A 10,342-nucleotide genomic window follows, 5' to 3' on the forward strand; every position below is an offset into this window, starting at 1 on the left:
GAGACTCCGTCTCAAAAAAAAAAAAAAAAAAAAAAAAAAGAATTAATTTAGTCTTCAAGGCTATCCTGTGAGGGAGGTGCTGTCAACACCAGTGTTTTCCACGAAGGGAAACTGCAACTCCAAGAGAGGTGCTTGCCCAAGATGACACAGCTGCTAAGCCGTGGAGTCAGGATTCAGACTCAGTCCTGACCCCACAGGTGTTCAAGACCCCAATTCACACACAGAGTATGTGACAAGGGGGAGGCCCTGTATGGAGACAGTGCAAGAGTTCTAGAACCAGGAACTCTGGGACAGACATGGGTGCTGGTTATACACTGGGCATGGGCATTGTAGAACAGAGACAAAGGGCAGGAGTTTGAGCCAGGCGCGGTGGCTCATGCCTATAATCCCAGCACTTTGGGAGGCAGATCACTGAGGTCAGGAGTTCGAGACCAGCCTGGCCAACATGGTCAAACCCTGTCTCTACTAAAAACACAATTAGCCGGCATCATGGTGCACACCTGTAGTCCCAGCTACTCAGGCGACTGAGGCAGGAAAATCGCTTGAACGCAGGAGGTGGAGGCTTCAGTGAGCCGAGATCGTGCCACTGCACTCCAGCCTGGGAGACAGAGCAAGACTCTGTCTCAAAAAAAAAAAAAGCTGGAGATGATCCCAGCACTTTGGGAGGCCGAGGTGGGTGGATCACCTGAGGTCAGGAGTTCAAGACAAGCCTGGCCAACATGGTGAAACCCCATCTCTACTAAAAGTACAAAAATTAGCTGGGCATGGTGACGGGCACCCGCAATCCCATCTACCCCGGGGGGGCTGAGGCGGGAGAATCGCTTGAACCCAAGAGGCAGAGGTTGCAGTGAGCTGGGAGAGATTGTGCCACTGCACTCCAGCCTGGGTGACACAGCGAGACTTTGTTTCAGAAAAAAACAGGCTGGGCACAGTGGCTCACGCCTGTAATCCCAGCACTTTGGAGGCCGAGGTGGGCGGATCACCTGAGGTCAGGAGTTCAAGACCAGCCTGGCCAACACTTTGGGAGGCCGAGGTGGGTGGATCACAAGGTCGCGACTTCAAGACCTGCCTGGCCAACATGGTGAAACCCCATCTCTACTAAAAATACAAAAATTAGCCGGGTATGGTGGCAGGTGCCTGTAATCCCAGCTACTCGTGAGGCTGAGGCAGGGAACTGCTTGAACCCAGGAGGCGGAGGTTGCAGTGAGCCAAGATTGTGCCACTGCACTCCAGCCTGGGTGACAGAGCGAGACTGTGTCTCAAAAACAACAACAACAACAACAACAAAAGAAGCTTGCGATGAAAGGGAGAAATGAGAATTTCACCGTAAGGTAAGGATATGGAGTTCTAGAAACTGAAAGTGGGTAGTTTTTGGGGGGCCCAGTTCCCCTCTTGTGTGAAAGAAGTGAACAGAAGTTCACAGCAGGTGAGGCTGTGGAGCCCGGAAGTGAGCCACGGAGAAATAACTAAAGGGGTCCCGGGAGCAGACATCGAAATTTCCGGAAAAAGTGGTGATAGGCTCCCAGAAACGGACCAACTGAAATGCCGGAAGTGAGCCTCAGACATCCAGGAAGCAGAAACCTGGATCCCCGGAAGGAAACCAACCAGCAGCACGCCTCACCCAGAAACGTGAGAGATGCCTTTTCCAGGAGCGCAGGCCAGAGAGGTAGATCTCCTGCAGCACAGGGGCACTGAGTTCCACTTCAGCCCCGTCCGAGGTCAGCGAGGGTCGGAAGCCCACGGCCTGGTGCGCTTCAGCCATGTCACGCTGGAGCCCTGGGAGTCGGGCAGAGTCACTCTTCAGGCCCCCAGCCCCTCCTCCCTCAGACTCAGGAGTCCAGGCTCCCAGCCCCTCCTCCTTCATACCCAGTAGTCCAGGCCCCAGTCCCTCCTCCCTCAGATCCAGGAGTCCAGGCCCCCAGCCCCTCCTCCCTCAGACCCAGAAGCCCAGGCCCCAGCCCCTCCTCCCTCAGACAGCCTCCAGCTGCCTCTTTGCGCCGACCCAGGACTAGCTCATCCTTCTCTAAGCACCTGAGGGGTCTTGAGGGTCCTGCTTTATAGACCCGGAGGTTTTGAAGGAAGGACGTCAATTCGGGGCCTCTGGGAACGCATAGAGAGGCCAGAGGGATAGCTCGCGTCAACCCCTTTACCTGCTCTGCCAAGAACATGGTGCGGGGGCAGTGCCCTCCCCCCCTTACAGGACTCTGAAGATTCGGGGGTGGGTGGAGGAGGGAAACTGGTCCAGGCTGAGTTGCGGGGTCTTGAGAAAAACATTAGTTTTAGACCCATATGAAACAAACACCTATTAGATATTGACGCTGTCCACCCCATTTCCGCTTCTCATGCCGAGGCAAGGGTGTCTATAAATTCATCCGCTCCGAGGTGGCCCAGCGTCCCCTCCCCCTGCCCGGGCTGGAGGGGATGGGGAAGGAAGCACCCACTGCGCATGCCTTGCAGCCTGGGATGCTGAGACTGTGAGCGGAGGCGAGCGTCGAGGACAAGTGATGGAGAGGCTTGCACGCCCAACCCTAGACACAGGACTCCAGCCCCCGCAGGAGCCCGAGCCCCTGGGGTCCAATACTTACTACGTTGAATCAGGGGTCCGCTGATCGGATCCTGGGGTCCAAACCCGAGTCCACCCCCGCCGCCGGATTTTGAGCGCCGGCCCCAAATCTCCCGCTTGCGTATGTCCAATCCCAGTGCAAGGAGTCCACCACCGGGTCGACGGGCCTTTGGAGTCCTGCGCACTCCCAGATCACCGTCACCCAGAAACCCCGATTCCTGTCTCCGGTGTCCCTAGCCGGGTATTCAGGTCCGGGTTTTATCCCCGCCTGCTTCCAATCCCCGCGTTCTATCCCCGCCCCCTTAGAGCCACGGCGTCCAATCCCCTCCATCCGTTCGATCCCCAGTCCTCTGTCTCCTTTTACCCGGCCAGATTCTCCACCATTTGGCCGCTCGCATTCTGCGCAGCTGTTCGGAACTCGGGTTTCTGGGCTCCTCACTCGGCGCATTGTCTCTTAGTCTCCTGTGTCTTCGAGGAACAAGGCTCAGCTGGGAGGCCACAGCCCACCCCTAGGTGCATTGTAACGTCAGGCGCGTAGGGTGCCGGAGCAAATCTCAGCCCTTTCACGCCAGGGAGGGAGGAGGGATGTTTGGCGGTAAGGAGGGCCCACCAAAACCACCCACAGAAGGTGCATGGATTGAGATGGCAAGAAGGAGGCGCTACAGCGGGTTGGATTCAAGGTAGACAGTGGGACTTCCGTAGGGGAGAAGCAGCATGGATAATGGAGAAGGGTGTATTAGAGACCCAGCCCCGACTAAGAGGTCGAAATAGGTACAGAGAAGCAGAGACTGAAACATGGAACTCTCGTTTATTCGGCTTTGGGCGTCAGTGTTCTTCGTCCAAGCCTGGTCCCTTGTGCTCCTGGGTCCAACCTAGTCACCGCCCGGGGAGGGACTGGGGAAGACGGTTTCAGGGGCTGGAGTTAGGGGAGAAGAAACGTGGGGTAGAAGGTCCAATATACGGATAGGCAAACTGAAGCCGACGAGGGGACGAGCCGTGCCCGAGGTCACCCAGCGAGCTGGGCACTGCGCTGGCCCCCTCGCTGCAGGCCGGAGTCCTGGGAACCGAGCCGGGCTTCCGCCTCGCGCCACCGGCGGCGCCCATAGCGGTAGGGGTCCTAGGGCTCGCGGCTGGCCTTCCCTGAGGGCTCCTTGGTGGAGGCAGAGCGAATCCATTATATGATCTCCGCCAGGCAGTGGGTCCGGCATACGCCCAGGTAACAGATGTGACCGCGGTGCTGGGGGACCTGGTGCTGGCCTCGCCTGGAGAGGGAGTGTGGGAGAAAACCGGGTTCAAACCGAATTGAGAGATGGGGCTTGATGGAGGTGGGCACCCAAGGACTCCAAGACCAGCGGGGAGCACTTACAGATCACCTGGCCCTTCCGCGGCCGGGAGGGGGCGCGCGCCCTTTACGGTCTCCCTCCTGCCCCGTCCCTGCTGCCACCGAGGTTTCTCACCTGGCTGCAGTTTCCGGGTCCCCCGGGGGGAGAAGGCGAGGAGCAACAGCAGGATGAGGATGTAGGCAGGGAGGGTCAGGATCCGTGGCCCGGAGTTGCAGCCACATGACCCCATTCCGGCGCCGGGCTGATCGCCTCTGGGTGCGGCTCTGGAGCCAGGAGCCAGGGCCAGTCCCCACTTGCCAGGCGGGGAACACTGAGGCCAAAAGTCTGTGGGAAAAGGCCGCACCACACCAGAGGGGCAGGATTCGAACCCGGGTCCCAGCTTCACGCACCGCGGCTCCAGAGCCCTCACTGGGTGTGCAGGTCACACCAGCGCTGTCTATCCCCCTGGGAGGTCTGTGGAGACTCATCCACCTTAAAGCATGGGGAAATGGGGCGGGGCCGATGACACCCACAGGTAGAGCTAAGCAGCGGGATTCCCTGAAAAGGGGTGGAGGCAGGGAAGCGCTGGCTCCGGTTGTAGATGTGACCTCACCCTCACCCCGTCGTCATCGTCGGGAAGCTGTTTAGAGACCCTGGAACCTCGTGGGGGGGGGGGCAAGCAATGCAGGACGAGTGCGCATGCAGCCCCCTGGAGGGTGTGGAGCGAGGGAGACCACACACACACTTAAGAAGCGCCCCTCCGTTAGAAAACAAGGCCGAGGTGTCAGGCACCTGCCAGTGAGGCCTCCAGATGCACTGAAGCAGGTGTAGCCAGGGCTGCGTCAATGTGGAGGGTGTCCTGGGTTAACCAGGTCTACTGCACAGTGTTGTGGGGACCCAGGACCCCATGGCCAGGCTCTGAAGGTGGAAGGGTGGGTGCAGACTCCATGCCTGCAGCAGAGGCAGAGGGGCCTCGTCTTCGCCTCTGTAAGATGGGTGGGCCCTGCCACCTTTGAGGTGCAACTCCCGCTGACCTCCATGGAGGGCAAGTCCCCAGCCCTAAGCCCCAAGCCATGCTAAGGCAGGAAGCAGGGCCACACCCCCACAAGAAATTCTATCCTCCCCAACATACACCCCCACCCCACTCAGTGTCCCCGGCTGCAGCTGGCTGGGCACAGTTGGGCCTTGGAGGGACCCAAACAGGACAAAACAGCCAGAGAGGTACAATGTGAGTGTTGGGGGAAGGTGGGGAGATTGTTCTGGGAAACTTGAGGGCTGGCTGTGCTGGAACGCCAACCCCATCCCCCACCAGGCAGGAGGACACACGGGCACCGCAGAGGGGAGGAACGCAGACCCAGGAGGGGATGAAGACTTGGACAAAGACCCTGAGAGAGAGCCGTGGAGGGGAGGGAGCCTGAGAGAGAACCGTGGAGGGGAGGGAGCCTGAGAGAGAGCCGTGGAGGGGAGGGAGCCTGAGAGAGAGCCGTGGAGGGGAGGGAGCCTGAGAGAGAGCCGTGGAGGGGAGGGAGCCTGAGAAGGAACTAAGGAAGCGGAGCAAGAGGCCTAGCGACGCAGACCCACAGAATGGCAGCCACCAGCAGGCTCCAAGGCCGGTCCCCCCACTGCTCAGGCTGGCACCTCAGCACCTGCGAAGGGAACCCCAAACCTCCTTTGCCCCCAGGAAATGGAACCAGACCCCAGCTGAGGATTTATTGGCGTAAATGCAACCATATAAAAACATAAGTTATGAAAAACACAGTCACGATGTGCCCTCCCCATCCCATCCCCCCAGCCCAGGCCCCTAAAACCCCCTTCTGTGGGAAGGAGGGAGAGGAAGGGGGAGCCCTGAAACCGCCTAGGAACGCTCAGCCCCTGGGCCAGTGCAGGGCGGGAGAGCTGGGCCTCAGCGCATCCGGTAGTCAGTGGAGCAGGAGAGCTCGCACAGCTGGCCCTTGAAGTCCAGGTCGATGGTGAAGTCCAGGTCCCGCTGTGGGGAGAGCGCGGGCATGAGGGCGGAACCCACCAGGAGGTGGTGGCAGGGGGTGCAGGCAGGCCACGCGCTGGGTTCCAGCTTCCTGCCCATCTCCACATGGCAGACCCCAACTGCTGGTCCCACCCTAGCAGCTGCCCTGACCCTGTCAAGGGACAGCGCCACGTGGACACCCTCAAGCCCACTAGGTTCACTCAGGAGCAGAGCCTGGCTGCTATCCCTTGCCCTTGGATTTCTCCATCAAGACGTTTCCCATCAGCAACGCAGTGATTGCTTCTTTCATAAAAAAGAAACCCTCTCCCAAGCCCACTTCTCCTCAGGCAGACGTTCCAGTGAAACGCAGTGGTCCAGCCTGCTGTCTCCACTTCTCCTCCCAGGCTTCCTGGAAGACCCCCCAACCCTCCAGCACATGAAGAGGGGATCAAGTTGCCAACAGCCCCGAGGACGACTCCTCCCTCTCCAATATCTGTTTCCCAGCTAGCGCCATGGTCCCAGGGGCTACATGAGTCTCTGCAGGGGGTGGTCCTGTGGTTGCAGGATGTTTACCAGCCCCCCGCCCCTACATACCAGATGCCAGGAGCACCCCTTCTCCAGAGTGACAACCACAAATGTTTCCACAGATGGTGACAAACGTCCTCTGTGGGGGGGGGCACTGAAATTGCCCAGCTGACAACTGCTGCTGTCACGGGCTCGAGGGCGTCCCGGGGTCCACATTGCATGACTGCCCTGAGTGCCACCCACCCTCGCACCCCTGGGCTGAGACCCACTTTTCCAGCCCAGACCACTCCCGGTGACTCCAGGCTCCAGGCCTCCCATCCTCCTGCCTGCTCAAACCCGCCACACTGGACCTCTCTCTGCTCAGACCTTCTCTCCCAGAAGCCCCCCCTCCCCAGCTCCCCTGGAAACCCCCTGATCTCAGGTGATGGCAGCTCCTACCAGGTGCTCAGGAGGAAAAAGGGGGAGCGGAAAAACAAAAAGCTGCCTTTCTCCTCCTCTCATGCCTCCCACCTGGGCTAGGAAACCCTGTGCACTCTACCGGGGGCCGCTTCTTGCCCTGGAGCTCACCCACGCCAGCACCTGTGTGCCCTGCTCCCAGCCTGACAGAGGTCACCTCCAACTGGCATCACCAGGTCACTGATCCCCTTGTGTAGACTGGAAGCACCAGGAGGACAGGGCTTTGGCCTGGGTCCCCAGGCCCATCTTCCGGTAAATGCTAAGAAATCTGCTGTGTAGACAGGCGTGGGGCTGAGGGGCTCAGGGACCCGGGAACAGGTAGAGGCACTCGCCCCTGCCAGCTGCCCCCATTCGCCCCAGCTACCCCCATCCCCTATGCTGCCACCACTCCCCCCCACCACGCTCCCCACCCTGGCTGCCACCCTCCTGGCCAGCTGCCCAGAGCCTCACGTTGTTCTTGGCGTTGGGCCGCATGCCGATGGTGCCGAAGATCTCCTCGCCCGTCTTCACGGTCAGGTAGTCCTCCATGTAGAACACCGTCTGCTTCCAGTGCGTGTACGGGGACTCAGGGCCTGGGGGCGCGGGCGGGTCAGCTGGCCTCGGCCTGCTGCCCCAGCCCCAGTCTGGTGTTCCCTCTGTGGGAATGCCCACCCCCATGACAGCTGACGGGACTGCTGTCCGTGAGTCACCTCCCTGTCATTGAGCTTTGGAGACAGGGACCATGTCAGCCTTTTGTGGATGAGGAAACTGAGGCACTGCACACTCAGGTCACTTGCCGAAGGCCACGTGACTGCTACATGGCAGAGCTCACGCTGGAACACACGTGTCCCCATGGCTCCCTCTGCCCGTTTCTGTCACCCCCTCCACTACGTGGGCGCCCCTCGGCCCTGGCTCAGGAACAGCCCCCGCCCCGCGGGCCCCGCCTCACTGGTGGAGAAGCCGGTCCTCTTGTGGCAGCGCGTGAACTCGATGTTGAAGTAGGCCACCAGCGCATGCACGTAGTCGTTGCGCTTGACTTGCAGGCAGAACGGGGAGGTGAAGGTCAGGTCTTCCACCTTGACGGTGTAGATGTCCACCTCCTGCAGGACAGCAGAGGGGGCTCCGGGATGTGTCCCCGCCTCGCTGCATCCCCTCCTCCCTGCCTCAGGCTCCCAGAGGGCCTGTGACCTCACTGTCCCCTTCCTGCTGGCCCTCCCTTACTGGCACCAGCCTCGGCTCCTCATTCACTCCTCATCCTGCCTGTCCGGCTCCCAATAAACCACCTGGGTTTGAGCCCAGATTCTTTGCTCCCTTCTCTCCCACACCTGAACCTGGCAGCGCCCCCCTAACTCTGTCCAGAGCCCACCCCGCCCCGACCCCACCTGGCCAGACCTCTGGAATGCAGGCACCCCGCTCCACCCTCTCCACGCTCCACCCTCTCCCCGACCCCTTCACAAGTCCACCAGCCTGATGGCTTCAAACGGCAATCCAAACGCCAACCGAAAACCCTGCACCAGTTCCCCTGGTTCTCAGGAGGGTGGCCTGGGTGGGGTCCCTGTCCCCCTAGTCTCCTCTCCATTCCCACTCAACAACTTCCTCCTCCCCACAAGAACCCCCGGCCAACCGCCCAGCTCCACCCGGCTCACACATCCCAGCTCAACAAATACTCGTTGCCGTATTTTTTTTTTTAAACAGGGTCTCAGAAGTTAAAAAAAGTTAAAAACAAAACAAAACACTGTCACCAAGGCTGGAGTGCAGGGATGTGATTACAGCTCACTGCAGCCTTGAACTCCCAGGCCCAAGAGATCCTCCCGCCTCAGCCTCCTGAGTAGCTGCAACCACAGGCACATCTCGGATCCCAGCCTGGCCCCCTGCTCTTCTGCAGTGTGTGCAGCCGCTCATCGCCCTGGGTCCTGCCTTCCCGTGTGCGGGCTGTGGGCTTTAGCTGCCAGCTTCGGCTGTGTCCTCTGCCGGACACCAAGTGCCAAGCACGGTTCTCACAGCAGCGCTCACAAAGATGTTTAAAGGACGAAGTGTCTTTCCTGGGCCTCTAGCACCACCTCTAGCTGACAGGTCAGGCTCTGAGACCTCAGGCCAACGCTCTGGGCCCCAAAGTCCCATGCCAGGGCTAGGTGATGGCCTCTCTTTGGTTTCAACCCAGGGGGCACCTGGCCATGCCCACCCCCTCACCTTTATGAGGCAGGCGTTGGTGACCAGCTGTTTGGGGTCCACCACATCCACCAGGGGCTCCTTGATGGCCACATCTTTGATGCAAGACATGTCGAAGCCATACACGTTCTCCCACCCTGGGGACGCAGGCAGGGAGGGGGTGAGCCCGCAGCAGCCCACCCGGGGCCCGCCCGCCCGCTCCCGGGCCGCGCTCACAGTGGATCTTGTAGTCTTTGTACTGCCGGTCCTCGATGGCCGTCACGTACAGCGTGGCCCGGTCTGGGAAGATGAGGCCGTCGGGCGCCTGCAGCAGGGCAGGGCGAGGCATGAAGGGTGGGGCCTGGCAACGCTGCCCTGACTCTTGCCCCCGAGATGTGACCTTCTGCCGTGGTCTGAGCCACCCTCATGTCGCAGCGGCACTCACCCCTCACCCCCGGTCTATTTCCCACACGGCCGCCAGAGGGCACCCAGGGGCACCTCAGCCAGCTCCTGTCCCTCGAGGTTCTAAGGATCCTCAGACCCTCCCTGGCTGCTCTGAGAGGAAAAGCAAAGTCGCACGGGGTCCCATAAGGCCCCACAAAATCTGCACATGCCCTGTCACCCCTCACCTCCACTGCTCCTCCTGCTGCCGTTCTAGACCCTCCTTCCACACGGGCCTCCCTGCTGCTCCACACGCAGCAAGGGAACACTGGCCCTGGCCGCCCTCCACAGGCTTCATCCAGCTCTCGGCCACCTCACCTCTCCCGGGGACGCCTGCTGGGGCCGGAGCACCTGGGCTGTTGCCCTGCTACGGTTTTCCTGTTCCCACAACCGCCCCCCGCACCGCACCGTCTCCCACCAGGGTCTGTCACACCTGGCTCGGGCTGTGGCCTTCTAACACCTTGCAGCCACTCCCCCATAGTAAGTCCTGTCTGTGCGAAAAATGGAGTGCTTCTGGCCCCTAGCCCACGCGAGCTGCAGCCGTCCCGCGGGGGCCTCACCAGCCACTTGTCCCGGGCGTAGAGCACGGTGTTGAGCATGGACTCGTAGAAGAGGCAGTAGCCCATCCACTCGCTGATGATGATGTCCACCTTCTCCACTGGGAGCTCCACCTCCTCCACCTTCCCCTTTATGATGGTCACCACTGCGGGCCGACAAGGGCGGCCACGTCAGCCCCCAGGAGGCTTGCCCCTCACCTCCCCTCCCTCGGGGGCTACAGCCTGGGGTCCCCACTCAGTTCGGAGAACTCGGTGAGCAGAAGCCATGAACCCTCTTAACTGGGTTTTAAAATTCATACATGGCTCTGGACATTTTTGAGGCAGGAGCAGAAATTTTATGTGAACTGGGTATCAGGCAATGTAATGATTTTTTTTTTTTTTTTTTTTT

General features: G+C 60.3%; 3 protein-coding genes and 1 pseudogene across 6 annotated transcripts in view; all 4 read right to left on the minus strand.

Annotated features, from left to right (window-relative positions):
• CPT1C (carnitine palmitoyltransferase 1C) overlaps positions 1 to 2,816 on the minus strand; it is a 21,860-nt gene extending 19,044 nt beyond the window's left edge. For 2 of the 3 annotated variants that reach the window (XM_011946358.1, XM_011946356.1), the window contains exons 1-3: positions 2,586 to 2,816; positions 2,032 to 2,100; positions 1,622 to 1,776 (exon numbers count right to left, since the gene is read on the minus strand). In XM_011946358.1, coding sequence (XP_011801748.1) covers positions 1,622 to 1,762 — 141 coding nt within the window. In that variant the 5' untranslated portion in view covers positions 1,763 to 1,776; positions 2,032 to 2,100; positions 2,586 to 2,816. The remainder of the gene's footprint in view (positions 1 to 1,621; positions 1,777 to 2,031; positions 2,101 to 2,585) is intronic. The other variant, XM_011946357.1, reaches the window with a different exon arrangement.
• A 538-nt stretch (positions 2,817 to 3,354) lies between these two features.
• Positions 3,355 to 5,693, minus strand: LOC105514762 (annotated as a pseudogene). Its single transcript, XR_001002224.1, has 3 exons — positions 5,416 to 5,693; positions 4,903 to 5,299; positions 3,355 to 3,611 (listed from the first exon to the last, which is right to left on the minus strand). The product of XR_001002224.1 is annotated as an uncharacterized LOC105514762 (transcript).
• Positions 3,356 to 4,135, minus strand: ADM5 (adrenomedullin 5 (putative)). The gene is given in 4 exon segments (XM_011946514.1): positions 3,356 to 3,726; positions 3,729 to 3,825; positions 4,021 to 4,048; positions 4,051 to 4,135. Coding segments are annotated over 4 exon segments (501 nt in total). The 3' UTR covers positions 3,356 to 3,435.
• Positions 5,582 to 10,342, minus strand: part of PRMT1 (protein arginine methyltransferase 1) — a 15,220-nt gene continuing 10,459 nt past the window's right edge. Inside the window, 6 exon segments of the mRNA XM_011946359.1 lie at positions 5,582 to 5,872; positions 7,280 to 7,401; positions 7,758 to 7,908; positions 8,999 to 9,114; positions 9,194 to 9,281; positions 9,958 to 10,100. Of these exon segments, the coding sequence (XP_011801749.1) occupies positions 5,789 to 5,872; positions 7,280 to 7,401; positions 7,758 to 7,908; positions 8,999 to 9,114; positions 9,194 to 9,281; positions 9,958 to 10,100 (704 nt within the window). The 3' untranslated portion in view covers positions 5,582 to 5,788.

The sequence above is a fragment of the Colobus angolensis genome, unplaced genomic scaffold (assembly GCF_000951035.1).
Source record: "Colobus angolensis palliatus isolate OR3802 unplaced genomic scaffold, Cang.pa_1.0 Scaffold25, whole genome shotgun sequence".
Taxonomy (NCBI): Eukaryota; Metazoa; Chordata; class Mammalia; order Primates; family Cercopithecidae; genus Colobus; species Colobus angolensis.